The sequence below is a fragment of the Azolla caroliniana genome, unplaced genomic scaffold (genome assembly GCF_043228905.1).
Source record: "Azolla caroliniana isolate FFs.n. ecotype wild unplaced genomic scaffold, voAzoCaro1.0.p SCAF_5, whole genome shotgun sequence".
Taxonomy (NCBI): Eukaryota; Viridiplantae; Streptophyta; class Polypodiopsida; order Salviniales; family Salviniaceae; genus Azolla; species Azolla caroliniana.
In genome coordinates this window covers 5,239,372-5,265,952 of record NW_028230440.1, presented here as the reverse complement: position 1 = coordinate 5,265,952, position 26,581 = coordinate 5,239,372, and the positions used below count along the sequence as shown (strand labels likewise).

The window sequence follows — 26,581 nt, the reverse complement described above, 5'->3', positions numbered from 1 at the left end:
AAAAGCCGGGTATATACGGGAACCGACTCGTTGTTTTTGCAACCATAGGAACTGCCATGAATGCAGGAGACTGCCCTAGGTATAAAGCACCGAGGAAAAGAAACAGATTGGATAAGACATGCCCATAGTCATAAACAGCTTAGAAAGATTATAGACCGAATTGCACGAGGACATCGCAACTCTTTAAAATAACAACGAAGAGTTGTTCCCGCAGGTGCTCCTCAATCTGTCGTAGAATACACTACCCGATCTTTCGGGTGGCCTAGAAATCCTGAAAGATCTAGAAGTCTCTTCGGTTGTGGAACTAATTATTGGATTTTAGGATTTCTTCATTCCGATTGTATTTGCAATAGGATTCATCTCCCTTACATTGATTATAGTAGCCAAGACTCTTTCATGTACAAACCGTTTCGTGTAAAGATGGCTATTTTCTACGAACTACAAAGATATAGGTACTCTATACTCAATCTTTGGTGTCACGGCTGGAGTAATGGGCACACGCCTCTTAGTACTAATCTGTATGGAATCAGCATAACCCGGCCATTAAATTCCTGGTGGAAATCATTAACCTTATAATGTGTTAATAATCGCTTACGCTTCTTTAACGACATCCCTTCCGGTTACGTTGGCGATGACAGGTGGATTCGGTAACCGGTTCGTTCTGATTCTTACAGGTGCACCTGACATGGCATTTCTATGATTAAATAATATTCTATTTCGGTTGTCGTCATCTTTGCTGTTGCTTTCATCAAGTTTAGCCTCAGTAGAGGTGGGTAGTGGCACTGGGTGGACGGTCGTAATCGGTTAATGTACGGCGTAAATCAGGATAATTAGGAGAATGTAAACCAGACGTATCCCGCACTTCTCGCTCCCACTGGCCGGCTGATAGGGATATACTGATTACCAAACTTGCAGAAGTGATTTCATCTACACCAATTCGTACACGAATGCATGGGTTATATCAAATGCTTGGTGAGTTATAGACTACTCCGAATCTTCATTTTTGAGAAGGATAATCAACTCCGCGAGTATCGATCGGTATTCCAAGACGTATATTGATATGATACCTCGAAAACCACAGGAATTAAAATGGATAGTCCGGAGTGGCGCATAATATGCTTTCTTCCTTCGATGTTCAAAATCTATGTATCCGTTTGAAAACCGATAGAATAGTAGCAAATTATTTAAGTGGACTGCAAGCCATGATAAAGTTCAGGCAGGGTTTCATAAAAATCGTAGTGAGCATTGATTCTTTATAATCATGGCTGTTTAATCGGAGGGCTGAAACCTTAAGCGAAACCGCGTCGAGGCCGGTCATGAGATTCCGCCGTATCCGGGCAGCCTTATCATCAATTAAGGATCCCTACCCAAAGATTCTATATGCTTTTCGTTAGGGTTCCTTGATGGGCGGCTTTGGAATGTGTGCTGGCAACCGCTTCATCCGGGTCGACCGGCGATGAGGATTTTGATATGCTGTGGGGAACCGATGAAGCGGGTCTGATATAATGAACCGGCTTCTAGCTGGTAAGCCTGGGCGCTCCATCTGAAGTCTCCCCTCTCGTCCCTTACAAGTCCTAGGTTTGCTTGCTTGCTTGCTTGCTTGCTCGTCAGAGTTTGATTCGCTCTCATCAGTCGAAGGGGGATCTCCGGCACGCACCTTCGCTACTCCTCCAGTGACTCTTCCGGTGCACTTGTCTCGTTGACATAAGCACGCTTTCGGTCACAAGAGTTAGATTGTGCACAAAATAAAAACTACGCGAATTGACCGCCCGCCGTTGAGTGACGAATTTGTTCATCCGGATGAAAAGGCTCGCGCGCGGGGAAGGGGAATGCCGCGGTGCATATGGTCTCGTTCGTTCGTTGGCCCATCGTTGGTTGGTTGTTGAGAACGTCAGTAAGCCGGCAAGCAAAATTTCAACTGAACCCCCCAATCGCTCAAGACTTCGATCAACGAACAGATTGTCTTGTCGTCGGCAATTCAGAAAGTGTTAAGACACCCACATGAGACGATGCGGTGGGTTCAACGGGGGATGTTTACATTCTGAACCATGAGAAACCAGCCCTCACTCATTGTGGGGACTACGGGACCTTGGGGTCCTGTGGACCTCTTGCTCAACCCTCTAACGAAGAGGCTAGGGACCTTTTGCTAGCCTCCCCAAGCAAGCAAGCAAGCAAGCAAGAAAGTTATCCCTTACGGGAATCGAACCCGTTTCTTCGACATGAAAAGAGGATGTCCTAACCACTAGACGAAAGGGACTTGGCTTTGAAAACCTGATGAAGACGTGATTGAATCAACTCTACACCCAGCCAGATGCTTATGGCAAGAGGTTAAAGCACTACGATCTGTAGTACCTCCTCTCAATCCTAGGACCTTCGGGTTAACCATTTCCTACTATCTATAGGAGGCATAGTCTTCACAACTCTATATACGAAATTTCCGGGTTTCAAAATGAATGCCTAGATGACTCAGAAGGTCATGTCTTCAGAGAAGTTTCAGGCAGGCAGGTTACAATGCTTGTTTGATCCGTGGATAGAGTTATGCCACAAGAAGCCGCAAGAAGCGCAGAGAAAGACGTGGAAAAAGGACGGAGCGAAAGGTTGCCCGCCCAGTACACGGCAATAATCGAGGTGACAGGATTCGAACCTATGGCCCTCTGTACCCAAAACAGATGCGCTACCAGACTGCGCTACACCTCGTGCTTGCTTGCTTGCTTGCTGCGTGGGCCATCCCCAGCAGTAATGGTTGAGGGCCGGCGTAAGCTATCGATTAGCGCCTAAGCCGCTTGGTTGGCACCCGATCTCTCATCACTCAATCTCGGGAAGGGAAAAGGGCCTAGAAAGAAAGTCTTATGTCCTTGTAGCAAGCAAGTCGCAGCAATGCAATGAAGGCCTTCACTTTGTCGTCGTCTTTCGATCTATACGTTTGTTTTTCTCAAAGAACTCCAATGCTTGCTTGCTTGCTTGCTGCTTTAGGCTTTAGCGAAGTTCATGAAATCTCGAAGAAAGCAGCAAGCAGCTGGGGTCTTTGAATAGTTAACGTCTCAAAGGTCATGAGGCGGCTCGAAAGTCAAAGAATGTATATGATACTAACCGTATATTTTCCCTTCCCACGCTGGTAGCTCAACTGTTAACCGCTTCATCCGCGATTGGTCTACGGTTTCAATCCCTTCACGCGCTTCATGAAGAAGCGCACGCTTCCTCCTCGCGCATAGCGCTTCATCCGGTCGGGCCGGGCCGGGCCGGCATTTACCCAACTTGGAATTAACTTCATCAAGTCAGTACAGTTAACGAAAGGACGCTGGCGCTTCCCTTTGAGATTCCCTCCAGCCACAGGTTCCCCTACAACTACCATGTTACGACTTCACCCCAGTCACTGACCCAACCGTGATATGCGCCAAGAAGACCAACAATACCAAAATGGGCCACACTCAACTAGGCATGGAACACTTTAGTAATGGGTGATCTCTGGTCGATGCTTCGGGCGAAACCAATTCCCAGGGTGTGACGGGCGGTGTGTACGGGGCCCGAGTACATATTCACCGCGGCATGCTGATCCGGGATTACTAGCGATTCCAACTTCATGTTCTCGAGTTGCAGAGAACAATCCGAACTGAGGTAATCTTTCTGGATTCACTCCGCCTTACGGCCCTGCTTCCTATTGTAATTGCCATTGTAGCACGTGTGTAGCCCAGCCCATAAGGGCCATGCGGACTTGACGTCATCCTCACCTTCCTCCATAGTAGAACTACGGGCAGTCTCTTGTGAGTGCAACATCGGCACAGAGGGAGTGTCATCAATCCTGGCTAACCGCTGACTGAACACTGATTCATGGGCAGGTACCGATGAAGCGGCTCACTTACCACCGGCTCGCTCGTCGGAACCTCAAGTTCGTCGGAAGCCAGCCCATGTTCTATCTTCCTGCTTGCCGATGGTGAATGATGACATTGATCCTCTGGGAGCAGCATATCTTAGCAACACAAAACGAGGGTTTCGTTTTGGCAGGCAGGCAGGCATGCATGCATGCAGGCAGGCAGGCAGTAAGACGACATGGTTCTCCAATCCAATGTAGCTGCTATTCTCAGAGACGACCGGAAGTCGAGAGATAGCGAAGCACGCACAGAGGAGGTAGACATTTCTTTTATAAATCTCTGGGTGGAGGTTAGGTTCTTCTACACAAAAAAAACTTAAACCCTTAAACATAAACCGAGAGGCAAATTCAACACTACCATATCGTCGTTCGTCAACAGGTATAGCTTTACCCGCCGTGGAGCTGAACCAGATACTGGTAGGCCATAGCTACGTCTTTCTCAGTAATGACGTAGTCATCACGGGCGTCGTCGTGAAACCACTCCCCATAACCCGGCGGGGCGGTTCATGCGGCTGCCGACTGTACGGCGATCCGGGGAACTTATGTACCGCCTTAAACAGTACAGAGAACAAATCACCCATCATAGTACACCAACTATCCGCAAGCTTGCGACCAAGTAACCGGGCGTTATATGGTATAACGCGATATAGCATCCGAATTGAGTCCCTTCTTGTTCTTTGAAAAATGTTTGGAATACAGAATCCACACCTTGACGCCCGGGATCCCATAACGAGTGAATATTTTTGCTCTTGCATAATCAATATAATCAGAAGATACATGTAAGGATATTGAACCATATTTCATACATTGAGTTTGAGCTATTTCTGCACCATTCGATCAACCTGGACGACAAATACAGATTCCCTTCACACATTCGCAGTTTTCAATCTATTAGAATATGGATGTACAAATTTATACAAATGATTTCTTTTTTTCTGGTCGCCAAGGTATCTCCTAAGCTATTGGAAAAGCACTTTAATGGAAAAAATCAGCTCTTATTGGCTTAATCGGGATATTAGTGCTTGTTTCACTAGATGAAAAAAGTTACATTTCAGGCCACCAAGGTTTAATCTTCTTCCGGCAACGATGTCTAGCCGTTAGTACTCCGCATCTTCACGGAGAATTCAATTTCATTGAGTCCATGTTGGAGACAGCGGGGCAGTCGTTACACCATTCATGTAGGTCGCTACTTATGCGACAAGGAATTTCGCTACCTTAGGATAGTTAGAGTTACTGCCGCCGTTTACCGGGGCTTCTCTTCAGAAGCCCACAGAGACAGAGTTGATGCTCCCACGTCCATGACATAAATAGTTAAAGCAGGTAAATAATTTGGGATTCAAGTTGTTTCACAAAATAACACTCATATATATTAAGCTCATAACGGTACCTCACAATTGCAAGGTCTCTCTACAGCTAAAGGATAAGTGTGTTCTTAGGCCATCATGGGAACGTAGATAGGGTTGAAAGTTACTCGATGCCAGCTGTGCTGCTGCTGTGTTGCACACGTTCACTCGCATCACATACACAAGTACTCTCTGAACCGTGCGAGATGGTCACCCATCACACGGCTCTCCAACTTGAGTTACCCGAAGCGTTATCATGGTTTAGTTTCCGCCTCGCCAAAGAACTCCTGCCCATGAGCATTTAGATGACATCAGGACTAGAGCCTTCGTTTGTGAAGTCAACAAAAAAGCAGCGAACGTGGGTCGAAGGCCCGAAGGGCTGGGGAGAGTGCGGGGCGCGGCAAGCGCTTCTTTACCTCGCAAACAGCAGAATTGGGAGGGAGATAAAGCGGTTCATCCCGCCAACCCCTTTTTCATCCGGTTCATCATGAAGGTGCTGAGCCGTGCTCTGGCCAGGACGGAAGGACCCTGGAAGTCATTCTGGCAACATCTTCGAAGGGTGTGGGGTTGACTGGCCAATTCCCGTTTCGACTGGCACAAACTCTGCCGGATGATGAAAACCGCTTCTTCGGCCGCTTCCCCCGGCGCTGCTCAAGTGTGCGGCGTCGGTCTGTCCGCCAATTTAGGCCCCTTCCCTTCCCTTCCCTTCTGCGACACTCACAACACCCTATGCTTACACGGTTCCCGAAGCAGAAGGTAGGCAGGTACTATGAGCCCTCTGTCCCACACATCTATCCGGAAGTGCGGTTCACCAGTTTCACCGAATGCTCCTATTTCTCTAGCGGTTCATCCGGGTGAAGCGGCAAAGGTCGTGTGAGTGTGTGGTTACGCTTCAGATGTTTGCTATGCCCATATTGAATCCCAGTTTCCCTTATCCCCGGTGCACTCGCTTTGGATCCTCAACACACAGGGAGAGACGCGGTAGGGAGAAAGCCCGGCGCTGCCCAACACGTCCGGCTGATCGTTCCGCTGGCATCTCACATTCACGATACTCCCCGTTCAACTGCCACTCAAGAGTGTAGTTGGAGATACGTTAAGAGTTAGCTATTCCCAGTTATCTCCTTTTATGACATGCTGTTGCCGTCGTCATATCCTATACATTGATTAGTAATATCCGCTCTGCCGTGGGTTTTTGCAGTGCCCACAGGAGGACTTCATTCGGTGACTTTTCACGGTCGCCCTCCAAACGATCAGGATGAGGTAACGCTTAGAAATACGTTTTATACTCGATTAATTTTTCCGTGCCCCTAGTTGGGTAGGCGTCGGTCCCTCGCTGGCCGGATCCCCCCAATGGAACCGTACGTGCAAGTCTCCCCGCATACGGCTCGCGCCATTTTTTATAGGTTAGGTGGGGTTCAGCGGCCCAACGTTCATTCGCTGGTGAAACGTATCTCGTTTGGTAGCTTATGCGCGTACGATTGGATTGCTGCCCGCCCCCTTATTTCGTAACTCTCTTCCAGGGTCCCTCTGTTGGTTGTTAAAGAGGATACTTCCCTTGGAGGGAGGGGGAAAGCAAATTATCCTCCCTGTCGGCAGCGCCCGCCGCCTGTCGTCGCACAGTAAACCCGCCAAGGCCCTGGCCTTGGGCCCGGAGGAACCAACCCGTGGGCCTAGCCACGGCGGTAAGGCCGGCTCCTCATTCTCACTCCTTTCTCCAGCAGGCAGCTTGAACAGAAGAAATCGGCCTCCTCATTCCCGTCAAATGACCCGGCCCTCCCGGCTCGACCGCTTGCTTGATTACGTTTGTGTAGTTTCGTCGGTTCCTGTCCCGGCTTTTCTTGTATGCTTTCGGCAAGCAAAAAAAACGCTAGCGGGCCTACCACGCTTCGCGCCTGTGTCTTTGCCAAACAGTATTTGCCAGTAGTGCCATCCCACCCGACTTGAGGATTTAGTTTGTCCCTTGCTAAAATATCTTTGAAGAACTTGTACTGATTTTCCAGGTCGGTCTCCGCGAGCGGATATGGGCCCTAGAGGATGGTGTAGACACTCTCTGCCAGTAAGTCGTGCCTGAAAGCGGTTCATCCGGGTGAAGCCGGCGGCGAGGAATTGACTGGTGTTGCGTTCACTTCTTGCTCGAAGGCCCGTATCCGCGCAGGCAGTAAGCAACAGATTGGTTCGTAACAAAAACAGCTTAGAAAAGAAAAAGAATAAAGTTATTTCCTATTAAACTAGTGATTGTAAAGAAAAAAATCCTTCACAACGCCAAGGTATTTTAGCAAGACACTACATAAGACTTTCGCCCTGGATGATATATGGGTTCTCATGAGAAAGAATGGTCGGTTTCCTTTTAATGAAGTAAAATCCACACCTTGACGCCCGGAATCCCGTAACGAGTGAATGTTTATTAGGAACCGAATTGATGGGCTTTCCCTAAAATAACACCAAAAGTCTACCTCCTTTCGTGCGTCCTTCGCCACCTAAATAAATTCACTTTCTCTAAAGTAGCCCAATGGATTGTTAACAAGTTCTACGATATACTTATCTTCAAGCCAACCAAGTACTTTAGCACCTTATTGCATACATGTTCGAACTCAACTCCAGGTCGCGTATAATCACTCTCATTGCAATCAACCATGGCTACTCCAATATTAATTAATTTTGGCTTTCTTTCTATAAACTTTCGTTCCAGCCAAACGGTGTCGTGCCTTTCGGCTCCGGATCGTTGCGTGAGTCGGGTGGGAACCGCCGAGGTTTTGGACTAGGAGAAAGAAAAATACAAATAAGGCTAGTAAAGAATAGGTATAAAGAGTTATAAGATAAGAATCTCGTGAATCCCACGAGTTTAGTATATTTAGTCAATATTTAGGTAGTAAGAGAGAATTATTTTAGCAAATTCGTGAATCCCACGAATATTTTAGATTGATTGATCATTATAGAAAAATAATCAACAAAAACTACAATGTGCTCCCCATCCTTATATAGTGATGGGAGAGACTAAGCATAGCTACATGCTTTTTCTAATATGTTCATGCACACTAAATGTGCATGTGATGCTTTTCTAATCCTTGCTTTTATTTGCTAAATATAGTGCTCATGCACGCTAGATGTGCATGAGTCACTTTTTAGTTGCTTGCGTTTTTCTATAAAATATTCACGCACTCTAAAAATGCACGATTTACCTTTTAATAAAGGTAGGTGCAAATAAAGCACTTATAGTTATTAAATCTATTTATAGAACACTAAAGATAAGGTAGCATAATGGTAAAGTTGAGGTTTGGCTACGTGGAGGTACAGGGTTTGAATCTTGCTCTATGCACGTGATAAATATTTTGATATTCTTATTTTATTTATTTATATGTAATTAAATCGTTTATATTATTTTTACTTTTTCACGTAGTGTACGAAATACACTACGACAACGGTGAAGGATAGTGATTTACGGCATGACTGTACAGTTTAGCCGTCACCACTTGTAATTTGAGTCGATAGCCAAACACGGATTATGCCCTCTACGCAGACAGAGAACCGCCCAACCTAGCTGCGCAAATTGCTTGCTTGCTTGCCCCCTTCTTGCGGATGCGGAAGAACTTGCTTGCTGCTAAGTTTTATTCTTGATTTTTCATGCACGGTTTCACTAACCAAGTACCGAGTTCCATGTTTTCCAGCTTGCATTCGTCGTGAGCCAGAGCCAGTCCTTTGTCGATGGAAGACTCGCGGATGAAGCGGTTTATTGCTGCTGCTTTCATTCCGATACAAATTAGATAGACCGAGCACTATACGTGCCGCTATTGCTTCTATGAAATAAAGTAAATGGGGGGAAGGTCGACCCGCTTTCTACCAGGCGTGCGGAAATTGATGAAAACCTAACTAAACTAAAGGTCCAATTTTCTGGCTGCCTTATGGTTGAAGCAATGTTCGGTGGCCCGGCGACTAGTGGATGTGGGACGTGTAACTATCCGATTCTGAAACGAACGCCGATGGTCTCATTGACCCAATTTACCGAGAGAGAATTCCGCTAACCATCGTCAGGTGATTAGGTCTGCTGGTTTTCATCGGGGCGGTCCTATGAGATGATTAGAGTGTATCTCATCACATTCCAGATCTATCAAATAATCGATTGTAAAAGAGTAATGGATACGGAGAGTTTGACTCATTGAGAGTAGGGCGCAAAAAGTCAAGTCTTGCGATACTTCTCAAGCCAGCCCTTCGTGGTGCCTGACGGAATTGTCTAAAGCTGTTCTTGGCTCTGGTAACAGAGTTCGCTCCGAAGCTGTCTTGGCTTTTATTTTGGCCCTCACCGCATCATGAAGACGAATGAATGGGCCGCATAGATATTCTTCTGCTAATCTTCTCGAAAGCGGCGCAGTAGTAGCATCTAGGTGTGCAAATGGTTGTAGCGGGGCCTAGGTCAGTCAGATCATCCGCAGGTGCGCTTGAATGGAAGTTATTGATCTGGAATTCTTTCCTATAGAGACCTGGCCGGCCGGGAAGAACCAGTTGATAACCCACGGCTTGCTTGCTTGCTTGCTTGCTGGACGGCCGAAGAAGCGGTTTTCATCGGCATTCTACCTGCCAAAAAGAAAGCAGAGACTTCTGATTCCGCGATTTTGGGCGAAGCGGAAGATGTTGTCAATGAATAAAGGTACAGCTTGCTCGTTGACATCTCGGAAATATTCTGCCATTGTTGGGGCTAGGTTGAGCCAACTCTCATACGAGCTCTTCAACAGAGCTAGTCCGAAAAATTGATAAACGTTAAGAACAACCCTCTTTCATGCATGTTGGAACAAAACCCTTCAATTCATCACGGCTTACAGTCTACCGGAATAACCTGCCATTATTCTATCGATTTCCTAATGGATGAAGACATGACTGCATGAGATGTTCCAAGTTTCTCCGCCGCATGAACCGCCCCGCCGCTGAGGATTCTCATCAGAATCGTATTACTGCTTCCCAGAGAAGAACAGGTTTAACTGATGTTGTTCAAACAGGTATAGAATATTTCAATGGGGTATAGTATAGTGCTTGGTGTCATGGACTTTTAATTCATGGGAGGTAGTATGGGTTCCGTTTTAGGTAAGAAGATCACTCGCTTAATTGAATATGCCACGGATAAGTCTTTGCTAATAATCATTGTCTGTGCTTTCGAAGGGGCACGTATGGAAGAAGGGACGTTGAGCCTAATGCAAATGGCCGAGATTTCCGCCGCGCCGGCCGTCAAGCCGTTCTACAGATCCATCAAGTTCAGAGAAGATTATTCTATATATCAGTTCCCACCTATCTAACTACGAGTGGTGCTACTGCTAGTTTTGGTATGTTAGGGACATAATTATCGCTGAGTCCGAGGCATACATAGCATCTGCTGGGAAAAGGGTAATTGAATAAACGTTACGTCAAAAGATATCTGAAGCTTATCCTTCAAGGTAGGCGAAGCGTCATCCGTGCAGTCCCGGGGAAGTACTGGACCAATGGGATTTCTAAAGGACCAATCCTAGTACAGGGTGGTAGCGATTCCCATAGAGATCAATAAAAATGAGTTTTGTTTTGCAAAGCAAAAAGCACTAAGGGTCATATGATCATCTTATTGAGAAGAAAAGCAAAAAGCACTAAGGGTTATATGATCATCTTATTGAGAAGAAAAGCAAAAAGCTATAAATACAAGAAAAGAAGGGAATCTCACAAACAGATTAGATAAAACATGGACATTATCAAAAAGTTTACAGAACGAACTGGAAAGAATACAGAACAAATTGGAAAGATTACAGCAGGCAGGCAGGCAGGCAGGCAGTTTGACGAAGATATTATCATAAACTTAGTTCGTTTACAGAATGAATTGCACGAGGATTCATCATGGCGATTCTTCGAGAGAACGACGCGGAGCTGTTACCGTTCTTTTCCGTAAAAACTTTTCTTCTGTTCTTGTCATTTTCGATCCTATAATACTTCGGGGCAGGGTCCGCCCCCGAAATTTAGTTGTATCAACCTAACCTTCTGCGCTAAACTAAATTAGAGCAACGAAAGTTGCTTTAGGCGAGCAACCTTGCCTTATTCTCTATCAGAGCGGGTCTTCCCCCGACAGCAAGCAATTGTCCGTCGCATACATAAATGAATATCGATATTACCACAAAATACAAAAAAGAAAAGAAGAATGCAATGAAATTGCTGATATTGTCCAAATAAAAAAAAGCACTAAGGCATATTTGGTTTGGTCATCTTTAGAGAATAATTCAGCTGGCAGTAGCTGAACTTTACCTAGTTGGTTGCTTTAGGGGATTAATTCCCTTATTCTCTATCGGAGTGGGTCTTCCCCCGAGAGCAAATGTCCGGCCCCTTTCCCCTCCGAGATTATGAGAAATGTTTCCCTTGCAAATATCAAGAAATTGAGTTGGTCGGCTCCTCCCAGGGCGGGCGGGGTCCATCTCCATCATCTGCAACACAAGAGAAGATCTCATATCTCTCTTCAACGGTGCTCCTGTCTCGTCTAAGGTAAGTCCTATAACCACCAAACCTTGTGCTCTCCCCTTCGCTATCACGTCTCTGTATCCTTTAGAGCGTATAGAATCCTCCAACATGTCACCAAACAAAATGTAGGTCAGGGGCTCTATAAAAATAGGATTGCTATCGCTGCCGCTTCTTCCTATAATAAGAGTTAGGGTGTACGTAAAGTTTAGGAAATGTCGGCTTAACGTTTTGCAAATTCAGAGGCGGCTCAAGTAACAAGAGTCAAAGAATGTATATTATACTAACCGTACATTTTTTTTGTTGGTGGCTCAGCGCGCGCTGTTAACCGCTTCATCCGCGATTGGTCTACGGTTCAAATCCTGCTTCCGCGGATGAAGCGGGGAGATTTACCCATTTCCGGAAGAAGCCGGCCGAAGAAAAGAAAAGAAGCGGTTTTCATCATGCGGAAGCGGAAGAAGCGGTTGTCTTTCACTCATATGCCAAATCAAATCACGTTGGACTATAGCCCATCAATCAGTGAAGAATGAACTATCGTGCTTATTTCAAGCAAGCTCCAATAATTGATGGAAGAACCCATAGGTTGGTTTCCCGAGTCACGCATCGCAATATACTGGGCTTTCTAGTTCGGGGTTTAGCGATTTGCAATGTAACTTTTTGGGAATTCGTTTTGGCGTTTGTTACTGGACATGCTAGTTTGATGTATTGCATTCGATATCTTCGAACCCGAGAGTCGGTAAACTTGACTCCACAATGCTTACGAGAATTGGAATATTCTTCTTCATTATCGACAGATCGGTAGTTTCCGCCCCCGAATATTCTTTCACGAAATGAACCATCTTTCTCTGGTTTATGAGTCTTGTAATGCAACGTAGAAGGTTAATCAACTTGCCCAGGTCTCCATTCCATTAGGTAACTCTCTTTTGGCCCAACTGCGAATCTGTTCAGGAGAGGACAGTCCATCGTAAACAGCCATCCTTGATTATTCACGATGATCTTTCTAAACAAGCCCAAGCTTATCGACAAATCTCTCTGTTACTAAGAAGACTATCTAGCAAGAAGCATATCCGGGAGATGTTTTTCATTTACATTCTTGTCTTTTGGAAAGAGCGGCTAAATCAAGTCTCCAATTAGGTGAAGGTAGTATAACGGCTCTATCCATTGTTGCGGAAATGGAAGGGAAGAGAAAGCTTGTTCGCTTAAAGACTTCTATAAAGGGATATAAAGGGCGGGCAACCGAGACTTCTATTTACCCTTTTCTTAGCCTGACAAAACGCACTTCAGGAAAGGGTAATTGACCTTTCAAACCTCCCTTCCGCCGGAAGGCGCTTTAGCGTAGTGACCTCACTTCCTTCCCTCCAATAAATCCCTTTATAAATAGAAAAAGGTGGAATTTCATACTCTAATAGTAAGAATAAGTGTTCAGTAGGATCAAAACCACGAGCAAAAAGAAAGCGCACAGAAGCCTTGAGAGGAAAGGAAAGGAAAGGAAAGGAAAGGCGGTATCCTTGAGTAAAGGCGGAGAGTAGGTGCGAGCATTAAAGCTCAGGTTGGAACAAGAACTGGTCTTATTCTTTGTCGTCTTTCGGAGTATAGAAAGTTCGCGAAAGAGAGCCAATCCCTGATTACGTGTTTATAAAGAAACGGGGTACCGTCGTGCGTGGGGGAGAATGCCGCCCGCCCTTCCGCGACGCTTACGTCTCCAATTAAGATCCCGTGTGCGTACAGGGAAGGGAAGGGAAGGGAAGGGAAGGGGTCAAGGGAGACAATGTCATATTTCCTTAGTTGTAACAAACCTTATCAGGCTTTGGTATTTTCAATGTGAACTATAAGCCGAATAAAAATAAAAATAAAAATACTCCACTTCTTATATTCCTTATATAGTGATGATCTATTTTTTTGTGATTATGTGCTTCTAATGTTTCTTAATTAGTGTAGAGATCAAGTGTGTCTTAATTTATATTAACTTAAGAAGCTTTCAAGGTTTTTGTGGTTGCATGGAGTGGAGAGATAAACACTTTAATGTGTTGATGTGGGATGTGGTCTTTGCCATTAGGGAGTGACTTCCCCAAATCCCTTAGTTCGCCCACCGAGAGGACAGCGACCCCTCGGGACTTTGTATCAACCCTTGGAAATGCAACACTTAAAGTTATGACTGATGTTAATCCCTTTGGGAAAATGTGATTTGGCAAAGCTTGAGTCTAGTTGGCCAAGCTTAAACCAAGATTAAGCCACAATGCTCTTGAGCTACACTTGAGCCATGATAAGTTATGGCACGAGTAGTTTTAGAAGGGCGATTACGAAGGAATCAAAGGCGGGACACTTGATCAATGCAGAGCCTCCCTCAAATTAATCATATACTTCAACCGTCAAGTTTAGCTACAAATTGAGGCTTGCAGCTAAGCAAAGGTAAGACCAAAGTTAGGACCTGAAGTTAATCCTATTCGAGATGCATCGAGCTACTTTGAACCAAGCCGATCCAAACTAGCAAGACTAAAGATGTCACTTTGTAGGCCCTTCCAAATCCCCCAATATAAGTGTCGTTAGGATGCAATGGATTTCATATTCTTTTATGGAATGTGTGAAGTTTTATTGAACACAAATATCCTAGGTAGACTATGTGGGAACTACCCTCCAACCCAAATCTATTGTCATATCTCTTTGTTTAGTTCATAGCTTTGATTTAGCAACACCAAAATGTGGGGTTTGTTGAACATGGACCTTATCGATCCATGCTTTGTTTCCTTGTGACATTGTCTAGATAAATGCATAAACTTTGTTTAGTTTTGCTAGAGACACACCTCCTTTTTATTTTCAAAAAATAAAATATGGAATCAATATATTTCTTTTAACATGATCATGCCACTCTATGAAGATGACTTAATCAAATGAATTTAGTATAGATAACATGATCATGTTGTTTTAATGTGGATGACTCCATCATTCACTTTAGCGTTGTTGACTTAATTGGGTCACTAGGTTTAAAGATGACTTGAAGGGTTCATTAGCTCTCAAGGCGACTCAATTAGGTCACTAGTGTATGTAGCCACGCATGTGCTCATGCATGCATGGTGCAACATGACAACACATGAATGTCTTGCACCTTGTTACCGTCCTACATAGTCTACATACCTTATATCACTTGTGGTGGTGAGGTAAAGGTCATGTTTAATTCAACTTGAATCCCCTTTCTTTCTTTCTTTTCCAAAAAAACACTTCTTCGCATTAGTTAGCAAATAGAATACAAAAGAGTTTACCCAAATCCACAATGGGGTCAACATATACAACTTGGAGGAACAACTCCAAAACTATCAAACAAAAACAGCAAAAAACTCAACCGATCCTTAACTCAAACAAAACTGAAATAAACCCTATTTTACCCCGACTCCACAGCTCTCAACTAACTCTTTTCTAGCAACATTATCCAGGTAACATGACTATACTAACGCACACTTGTGTCAACTATACATACATAATTACAACCCATGTACAATATTGGGAGCCATCGGTGGAAACAACCACCTAGGTGCATGGTAATTCCACTTAGGCCTCGATGAAGGTTTGACTAGCATGGGAGAGCTGCCCCATTTCAGCAAGAACTTTGACCTTGCCCTTTTTGCTTCTTCCGATTCCCCTTGAATCGAATCATACCGACCGTGGAACCAAGCCACAAGATCAAACAAGATATTTAACATCATCTCCCCACATGAGAGCTTTTGCTGCTAAAAAGCAAACTTACAACGCCTGATCCAGATGTGCCAGGCCGTTAAACATGTCACCATAACCCAAATCTCCTCGAAAAATTCAAAATTTGTACCTAGTCTCACCCCATCACATTGGAACACACTACCACCCTGCACTATAAATCCATGTCCTTGTGGGTTTAACTGTTCACCCCAGTTGTCCCCTTTTAGGGATAGTCCTTGTATTGAGCCCCACACAACGTTCCCTTTCACACCACAGGCTGCCACGATTCGAATGCTTCTACTCCAAATGGTAATCACCTCTGTACAATTCCAAAAACAGTGAGAGATTGATTCCCACATAACTTACAGCCAGCCTCACCACCACGGGAGCTCAACCACATTGTTGAATCTTATGTTTCCATAGTGAAAACTTACAATATCATATTTCTTTAGTTCTAATGACCCTTATAAGGTTTAGTATTTCCAATTTGGAACATTGGTCACATGTCAAATGTATATAAGAAACATGGTTACATTACAATTTGTGGGGAACCACCCTTTATTATGTAGGAATCGGCTAACGGCCTATAATATGAAAGGAACCATTTAGGAAACGCAGGAGCTCTCATGTGAAAGGGGAGCTTTAGGGTCCACAACTTTGGGGTTACCTTTAGTTCCTCATTATCTCCCTTTCGTATAAAAAAAGAGTCAATTTCCTCCATGTAGCTCCTTGTCGAATAATTATCTACTTAATTGAGACACCTTGTATGTTCTTATGCATTAATTATTTATTCCATTAAGACAACCATATGTCTTAAATAATGTGATGATTAGGTGTATGTTAATTTAACATTGACTTAAGAAGGGTTGCTTCCGTGGTTCCATGGAGTGGAGAAGTAAATGCTTTTATGTGCTAGTATATGTCATGGTCCTTGCCATTGGGGAGTGACGTTCCCAATCCTTGGGTTAGTCCATTGATAGCGAGGAGATCCCCCAGGACTTGGTAGTGACCCTTGGAAATGCAACATTCCAACTTCCAAGGTATGAATCTAGCATGAACTATTCATGACTACCTATCTTAGGACAGAAGGTTGTACGGAATGCCCCCCATGGAGTGCCTTACCAAGAATTTCTTTCACATTTCTAAATCACACCCGTTTATAAAGAAAATTTTGACAAGACAACGGTAGATAGATGATGATAAAAATCATTAAGAAGAAGACGATGAAGATTATTCTTCCAATTTTTCTGACACTCGTTGATATACCTTTGCATGGACAATGAATGGTATTGTCCAACCATGTTATAGTAATTCTTAGATCCCTAGAATTTTATTTTCTTGAATGGGAAAAGTAATTCAAAAACATTTTTTCATCTCATTTATAAGTTTGGCTTGTCTTTCTCTCTTTGGTGACATAAAAGTTTTGACCCTAACAGTTACCTAATGAAGCAATCACACCCATTCAGTGCTTACATAATAAATTGTACATTGTGTGACATAGGACACGTCACATGAGATCAAATGTACATACCCTACAAAACACCTATTTGTGTCTAACGCAAGTTTGGTGTTCCTCAAGAAACATTAAGACCCTAGCTAATTTGTAAACATTAAAATCAAGCATATATTTATGTCGACATGTGGTTTAATGGGTATTCATGCTTGAGTTTGCATTATCTTCAACACAAGTTGTGCTTGAAAGCTTACTAATGTTGGTTTTAGCTACTTTGAGCTTATTCTATTATCATCTATTTAGACAAGACTTGTAAACCAAAGCTTTAACTTCTAGCTTTATCTAGTGCCAAGATTTTGAAGTTCTTTTCCTTGGTGATTCTCGCTTTGGAATATTGTGTATGGTTTCCATTGTGTTTTTTGGCTTTAAATGTGCTTTGCAATTATCATGAATATGAATATTGAATCCATAAGTATCTCTTGGATTGAACTTGGGATGATATCAAACCCCTCTTTATGAGTACCTAATTGGCTATGGGGGTAAATATATAAACTCTTTTTAAAACCAATGCATGCACATACATACATATATATTGTGATATGCACATAAGAGATCAAAACCAGCCTAGTTAGCTTCTTACTTCTTACTCAATGTATAGTTGATACAAAGGTACCCATTTGGGTTGGCTTAGCTAAAAAGGGTGGGCCGGCTTAGGTACATGCATCCTAAAAAGGGTGTGCTAAAAGGGTTGCACAAAGGAACACATGCACACCACATTTCCCCCCCTGAGAGAAACAAGAGACTGAGGAGCAGGAACTGAAGTAGTGGCTTGTCGAAGGAGGGGGAGCATCTGTTGGAGATAGAGCTCCCAAGTGGCGTTATCCATGGTGGAAAGTTTCAAATAGACATCAATGGACAATTCTTGTGAGAGGTGAGGGTTAAGCCAATAGAGTGCTCAAAAAGGATTGGTCCATGTCAACGCCTGTACGGATGTATTGTAGGTGTGGGTGAAGAAAGGCAAGATTTGATCCCAAGTAGCAATCCCCTTCTTGAGGGTCTTGTTGAGGCGTTCGATGAGACCATTTGTCTGAGGATGGTATGGGGACGTAAACATCTGTTGGATACCACTGTCGAAACTGATAGTTGGACGAGACTAGTAACAAAAAATGAGCTAGCAATCGGCAGATAAAGATCAATTGCTCCTGTGGACCGAGGGCCACTTGGACTTGGCTAAGGTGGGGGACAAGAGGGCTATTGTGTACGAGCTAGCAATGAACGGATAAAGATCAATCGCTCTTGTGGACTGAGGGCCACCTGGACTTGGTTGAGGTGGGGGACAGGAGGGCTATCGTGTACGAGCTAGCAATTGGCGGATAAAGATCAATCGCTCATGTGGACTGAGGGCCACCTGGACTTGGTTAAGGTGGGGGACAAGAGGTCTATCGTGTACGAGCTAGCAATTTGCGGATAAAGATCAATCGCTCATGTGGACTGAGGACTACCTGGACTTGGCTGAGGTGGGGGACAGGAGGGCTATACCCGGATAGAGATCAATCACTCATGTGGACTGAGGGTCACCTAGACTTGGTTGAGGTGGGGGACACAAGGGCTATCGTGTAGGAGGGGGATTAGAGAAACTCGTGGGACAAGAAGTTAATGGCAACCTAAGGTGAGGGGGAAGAGGTGGATGCTTGGATGTGGGGGATTGGTACCCTGCATGTCCACCAATATGTGAAGTGCACATAAGAGGTCAAAACCAGCCTAGTTATCTTCTTGCTTCTTACTCAATTTATAGTTGATACAAAGGTACCCATTTGGGTTGGCTTAGCTAAAAAGAGTGTGCTAATAGGGTGGGTCGGTTTAGGTACATGCATCCTAAAAAGGGTGTACTAAAAGGGTGGCACAAAGGAACACATGCACACCACAATATATACATATAAAAAAGTAAGAGACCACATATCAATTTTTGTTGTCAGCCCAAAAGTGTTTGGATATTTGTAGTAACTTTCATTTGAAATATCTCAATGGATGCCAATATTGTTTGCCTAACTATCGTGTTTGATCCCAATTGAATTGATAATGCTAGAAATTAAAACCACTTGATTCGTAGCCAATTAAAAGTCTGTTTCAACTCATGATTATCCTCATAATTGTTATCAGTACTAGTATTCATTTAATCCATGCTTCAAAATACTCAAATGTTCAAACTCCTACTTTTTTATCACAGGAAAACATTTGTAATTTAGCTTTTAACGTTTATAACAAGAGTATATACTAGGCAAGGAAGTATTAACGTTCTTGGTACATGTTAGCATTTAAGAGTCCAAGCTCCAAGAATGTTTTGATCTATTGTTTTGGACGGCCTGGTTTGATAATAGTTAGAACTACGAAAATAATGGTCCTCGTTTTTACTCTCATTTTTATAATGCTTTTCAATGTAAATATAACAGATTTCTAAACAGCAGAAAAAAGGCTCCCATAATTCCACAAATAAGTTACTAATGGCTATGTTTGCAAATAAGAGATATGGATGAGATTGTGCTTTACACATTGTTGTTTCTTCTTATTTAATGAAGTCTAAGTTATTTGAGTTAAACACATAAACACATTTTCTCTGACAATGATAATATTTTTGAGCTACCCACCAAGCATAAAGTACAAACTGGACATTAAATCATTTTATGGCGAGAATGGCAATCGCCTCCTGCTCACTCATTACCACGATCTCAAAATTCAAGACGAACCATCGAGGGCCCTATCTAAAGCATGTCACATTGAGGATCTTATGCATAAATTATAATCAAAGTATGTTTTGCATCATCAATCAAGTGTCCAAACCTCAAACATTTTTTTGTGTCAACATAGCCGACCCAACTTCTAGGCATGCAACATTAGATGTATCTAGGTAATGAAGCTCTCATAGGATATGTCAATAATGTTAGAGACATTCTATGATGTATGACATTATTCCCAAAAGGAAAAACTAAAAGCTTCATCAGAAAACAAGTGACTTTTTCCCCATATTGTTGGTTATACAACAAGTTTGGGGATAAAGGTGACCCTTGACAATTAATAGCTCCTATTGAATTTTTGGATTTGATATTACATATTCTCAACATGACAAGAAAATACTAGAAAAGAGTATTATATTTTCTAGTATTTTGTAGAGTTAAAACCTCTACTATGAAGGAACTTGACCAATTAAATGGAAGAAATTCCAATACATATGTATAATCAACTAGAGCCTAGTGAGTACAAATCTTACATTTGTTTCTTGCAATATCCATCACAAGATGTTTATGTCATTTTCCCATCTTGGGAGAAACATGTTTATCCATTGTTGAACAATGTTGTGATGCTATGCTTACTCAAGGTCATGTACATGGGAAAATGTCTCAATTTTTTGGCAAGCCTCAAGTTTCAACCAACCCCACATAGCTCAATAATATCTCAAATTGCCTTTACGTAGGCAATGTGGAAAAACTATTGACAACTTTTTGTCTGAAGGTCATCCTAAAATGAAATATGGAACCATATTATATCCTAGGCAATTTCAAAATAAAAAGAGTGTCCGTAAACTTCTTTACACTTTATAGAAAGAGGGGAACCATGACACAAATGTCATGCTAAAAGAAAATTCATTTTTAGAACTATGAAATGCTTTCAACAACACTGTTTAAACTATGGAGTGTAGCCTTCCTGATTGGCATTTTTTACTTCATCATAAGGTTATTTTAATAAAGGAAAAACTTGAATTTTTATTTACTTCCCTAAATGCAAAAGCAAAAAAAAGGGATGAATCCATATAATTGCTCAAATATTACACATAACAAGTAAAACCTTGGGAGGTGTTCCTACTAATTATAACAGCTAAATACAAAGTGAATTTGGAAGACATTTAAGCCAATCAATGACATTCAAATTAGAGATTGCAAGCATTGTCACCTACCCTCGACCATGATTCCCTTCCTAGAATAATGAACTCTAAGAGCAAAAGTTGAGGGTTAGAATTTCATTTTCTCTTCTCTAAATAATTAGAGAGATGCAAGTCATTGTCTATTGCTCTTGCCAACCCTTTCATGAAATTCCTGTCTAGTTCAAGAAAATGAGGTCACAACTGACCAATAGGCCCACCTTGCGTACTTCTCAACTCCTTATTCTCATATATGTGTGTGTGTGTGTGTGTGTGTGTGTGTGTGTGTATGTACCTATGATTTCCCCGTGCTAACAAAGTTATTCCTATTTTTATTGGAAGCAAGATTCGCCACACTAATAAAGTTATTCCTACTTTTATGAGAAACATGGAAGGTAGAACGTGAGAACCCTACTATGGCCTTAAAATTGACATAAATGTCTGTTTTTTTCATGTGAGGGCATTCTTTTTTAGGATGCATAAATGGAGGTCCATCTCGGGTTGGATAGACATGTCCACATGTTCTAAGCATCATTTTTGCTTTACTATCATGTGCATTGACAAGCACCTCTAAGAGAACTCAAATACCACAACAATGTGAATGATGACCTATGACCAAAGAACCCATTTCTAATGGAATTGTTTATTTGAAATTTATTTTTTAAGTATAATTGCTCTTACTAGAGTATCATAAAAATAGTGACATTAACTAGAAACTCCTTTTGAGGTGGTTCATGGTTAGATTAGCTTTTTGAATGCCATTAAAGCTTTGACTCACAGTACTCTTACAAAGTAATGACCAAAATAATGGCATCTTCATACCTCGTGATTAGACATTATGTTCGACCAATCCAAAGATGAGTTAGCATGCATGCCAAGTTATTTGTATAGGATGTCCATTGCCAGTTCACATGCATCACTTGACCATCATGAAAGTGAAAATAATAACCTCATTAGAACTTACCACTGCAAGTCCAAAGGGCAGTGAAAAATAAATGATGTTCATTCAACTCTATCCATTTCATTATTTTAATGTGTACCTTAATAAAGCATTTGCAATGAATAAATTAAATGCATAAGATACACAATTGATTTTATTGCCTTTCAGTTCAGCATAATCATATTACTTTGCGCCTTGGAAATTATAATGTGAGTGCAGGGATGCAAAGCTTCCTTACATGAATTTGTTGAGCAAAACCCTCACTCCACAACACTCAACCAACCATTATGCTAATCATGGTAAATTCACTTCCTTAAATTGTTGTGGCAATTACAAAATGCAAGATCACTTCCTCAAGCATCATTCACACCTACACATAAAAGGAAAATTGGACGAGCATTAAAAATGAATGTGTGTGTATACATTTGAAAAACACCTGGATCATATACACATTTTGAATTCATCCAACGTTTACTGAGGGTAGAAATGTTCAAATGTTCGAGCTTGTATATCCTATGGAGAGTAACAAAAAATAGTTGTATGGCTCTAATACCAACACTTCTTGAACTACTCAAATCAGCAACTTTGATGCTGACCAAATTTGTTGATAGGCGAACTTTGTAGATACTAAAATCTACGTTGACATAAGAAAGATAGAGACAGGCAGAGCAACATCTGAACTGCTTAGGCAAAGACAAAAATGAAATCATGACACCTTTGCATGGAGATTAACAAATATGATTGTTCAAACTTGGAATGCTCAAAAATATAAACAGTCTATTGAACGATACTCAAAATATGCAAAATAATACCTCATCAAATTTGTTGATGAGCAAACTTTGTAAAATGTCAATGACGAAAAACGGTTGTAAAGATAGAGATACACAAGGATTGCTTACCAAAAAGCGTCATATGTAGAGGCAATCTCTCTCTCTCTCATTCTCTCTACACAAGCAATATTGCTTAGCCAAAACATGTGTGAGTAAAACATTTGTGAGTTTAGAGATGCATGCTATTTCAATTTAAGACGCGGCAATTTCTCATGACAGATTGCTTGAAATAGCTTGAGGTTTGCTAGGTGTTTCCCAAAACTCAACACCTTTAATGACCTTGTTCACACACAGTAGAACTTCACTCGGACAAATATTGCCAATTACAGTCACTTTGTGCTCCTTCATGTCAACATGGAATGTGTTCACACCTGGGCAACATACCGACAGACACATTTTACACACAATTTGATAACATCCTTGCAACACGATCAAATAGGGGCACGGATACAATTTGTTCTATAGTGTAAGACACAGAAAGAACATATTTATACACAATAAATTTATTCTTGCAAACTCATAAGACAAAAACAATTTAAAATAAATTTTTGCAGCATATAAGAGTGAATCATTACACCATTTGTCCATTTTTGCAACACCACAATGTGTTATATGATACAAATTTGAATTAAATAAATATTCTAATACAGACAGTAGTTTCTAGAAGCACAGATTAGATAGAAAGAATTCACCTTCTAGCTTAGAGACCGCTTTCTTAACTTTCCGAGCACATCCTTGGCAATGGATTGATGCCTTGAGAATCACTATCTGCATCAGAAGATAAAAAGAAACATAAAAATAGTAAGCAAAATCAGAATAGCTAGCAAGGATGATTTTGGCTCTTGAGTATGACGTAACTGATGAAATCAATCCAGGTTTGCATACAAATAAACTAATAAATTTAGAACTCAACAGCTGTGAAAGATAATCGCATTAAAACTAGACAACAAATGAACATTCATTAAGTTGTAGTTGTCTACCAATCTTTTGATTGAGAATGATTTTGACTGCATACTTATAAAGTTATATATACAACACACCTTAATTATGTTGATTTGTTAATCTTTTGCCATACTTACACATAGTCATATGTAAAATTATGTAAAGTTGTGAACCTTTTCATCATTTAGTAAATATATATCATACATAGTTTAATTACACATAGTTTTGCCAACAAGATACTAGGATTTATCAGCGACCCCTAAAATGCATGCAATAAATAAGGAAGAAAATTTAGAAAACCAAAAAAGGAAAACTTCTGTCATAGTTTCAACATTCATGGTAGCCTACAAAAATAAATATTTAGAATTCCTACGAAGTCATGCCTAGAAGACAAGGCATGTTATCCAGTAGCCTTGTAATAGATCATGAAACAATACCATATCTTATAAAGCTTATAGGATCAAATTTGTTCCGTGGACAAAAGATGATACATGTATAAACAGGTAGGTCAACTGAGAAAGCATATTCAATGAAAAAACATGCAGTAAAATGAGAAACACAAATCTGATGGACAAGTAGAACGACAAGAATATTTGAAATGGAGAAATTCGTAAAATGGAATCAGAAGACAACGTATTCCATTGAATGAGAAAACAACATATGCAATGCAATAAAAGACCAACATACTCAATAGACAAACTTGCGCTAAATATGAGAAACATGATGTGTAATGCAAAAAGCTTGCAGTGAAAAAAGGAGGGAACATGTTCAATTACAAGAATAAGAAACACAATCAATGCACAATCTTGTACTAAAAAAAGGAGAGAACATTTTCATCAATGGACAAACTTTTATGAACCATGGAAGCAAAACATATTGTTCAATGGCCAAATTTGTACTAAGAATGAGACAAAATCGCCATTTCTTTGATCAAAAAACGAGAAGAGCTAAAAAGTAATACCTGAAAACCAAGAGAAGGCTGTTTAGACTGATCAGCAGATAGAGACCAGAGAGTTGAAGATGATGATGATGATGATGAAGAAGAAGAAGAAGAAGAAGAAGTGTGTTGATGAATCTTCTTGATCATCTGAGATGGTTTTTTCTGTCTCTGAAGAAGAAGATATTGTCCTTCACTTTCATTCAATATTCCCTCGTGTATTTCTTCTTCTGTTACTTCTTCTTCTTCTTTGGCCACTTCAATCCGACGAGGTTTCATGAGTAAAAACCTCATCATCTGAGCCCTGATGAAGAAAGGAAGGAAAGAAGGAGGGAGGAAGAAAAGGAAGAGAGAGAGAGAGAGAGAGAGAAAGAAGGTGAAGAAGCAGGAGGAAGGAGACGGAGGAGTAGAGTTCCTTCTTCTCTTGTCACAAAAACTGTGCGAGGTTTTGTGTCATATAACCAGTGCTTGGCATTGCGTCCATTTCATAGCTTTTTCTTTCTTTCGTATCAATGATGGTTTCATATTAATAATAAGAAGAAGAAGAAGATTTATTTATTTATTTATTATTATTGTTATTACATCATTGTGTGGGTTTTCCGACAATGGTTTCATATATTTCTTTTTGTCTCCATTTCATATATTTCTTTTTCTCCGTGGGCCTCTCTCTCTCTCTCTCTCTCTCTCTCTCTCTCTCTCTCTCTCTCTCTCTCTCTCTCTCTCTCTCTCTCTCTCTCTCTCATTTTGGTCTTAGAAGACGTTAGCTTTCTCTCTCTTGGCCCCTCGGCCAATTTTGGTCTTAGAAGATGTTCGTATAGCTCGCCCTATTGGTAAGTAGTTACACTACTATCACTATGTCTCGGGTTCGAAACCTTGATAGGTTACCCGTGACTCACACAATGCCAGTCCGAGCACCTTCAAACGAAGCACATGTTGCAAGAAAAAGATGGGGTGAACCATTTTTTGTGTCGAGAATATAATCAAAACTCAAATTGATGGTTGAGTTGAGTCATGCAAAATATCCCGGCGGTGGATCGCAAGAAAAAGATGGGGTGAACAATTTTTGTGTCTAGAATATAATCAAAACTCAAATTGATGGTTGAGTTGAGTCATTCCAAATATCCCGGTGGATTAAGCACGACGTTAGTGATACACTCGCATTGGTTACAAGAAAAACGAGGTAGATAAAATTGTACTCACAATAAGTAGGCCATCTAGACTATGGAATCTGAGTGTTGTCAAATTGTCCATTGTATATTCATCAAATAAATTACAGGTAAGGTTAATGCCAATAAGGGGTTGGAGAGACAACCACTGCATTTATCTAATTCACTTTGGATCTAAAACATAATGTGCCTCGAGCAATACGTAAAACTCATCTTGGCCACAACCATGCATCGCATCTCCCACTTGCACACCAACTTTGTAACTACAACGCTAACAACATTTACAATGTATGACCTTAGCTAATACGTTCTTTGCATAATTATAATACACTAATGTAGCATCTAGTTTTAGAGAAGTAAGGATATGAACCCAATACCTTGGATCAAATTTTATGACCTTAGAAAAAAAAAGGAACGTTAGATATAGACATTTGAGGTGGATCACATATAAGTAAATTAAGAGGTCTAGAACTTTTCTCGCTTGTAGCTCTCTTTTCTCTTCCTCAAAATTTTCCTCTATAACGTGTTTTCTTCTCTATCTCTCTCTAAATCTTTCGTGAGTTTAACTCATTTCTTTGTCTAAATAAATTTGCCTTTGTTTAACCTTTTTTCTTGCTCTAATGTTATCCTCTTCTCTGCCAACCATTTTTCTTTCACTTAATCACCTTCATCTATTGTTGCATGTAAGAATGTTGTGAGGTAGAAGGAAAACTATGGGAGCATTAATCGAAAGACAACACAACACCACTCCAAGAACAAATCCTTTGCATGACTCCAACTTTTCTAGGAATAACAAAGTGAGATAGCAATCGTATCAAGTATAGGGTAAAGACAAACAAGAATCAAACCACAAGGAGAAAAGATAAAGGTGAAGGATGACAATAGTGCATAACTCAGTGACACTCACTCACTATCAAATCACTCAAAAAAAACCTAGACACTTAGTGGATATCGACTAGTGAGGGTTATGGTTCACAAAAAGGATTTAATATGCATACTTAGCCATGACATGTGGACTCAATGTGGTAAGCTCTAACCCACAATTG

The 26,581-nt window shown here is 41.4% G+C and overlaps 1 protein-coding gene and 1 non-coding gene across 2 annotated transcripts; both read right to left on the bottom strand.

Moving 5' to 3' along the window:
- Positions 1-2,623: 2,623 nt before the first annotated feature.
- Positions 2,624-2,697, bottom strand: TRNAP-UGG (transfer RNA proline (anticodon UGG)). The gene has a single exon. It is a non-coding gene; the product is annotated as a tRNA-Pro (tRNA).
- A 19,720-nt stretch (positions 2,698-22,417) lies between these two features.
- On the bottom strand, positions 22,418-24,772 carry LOC147863844 (uncharacterized). Its single transcript, XM_087319100.1, has 3 exons — positions 24,394-24,772; positions 23,183-23,258; positions 22,418-22,861 (listed from the first exon to the last, which is right to left on the bottom strand). The coding sequence occupies exons 1-3, from the start codon at positions 24,664-24,666 to the stop codon at positions 22,701-22,703; spliced, it is 510 nt and encodes a 169-aa protein (XP_087175226.1). The 5' UTR covers positions 24,667-24,772; the 3' UTR covers positions 22,418-22,700.
- Between the last annotated feature and the right edge of the window lie 1,809 nt (positions 24,773-26,581).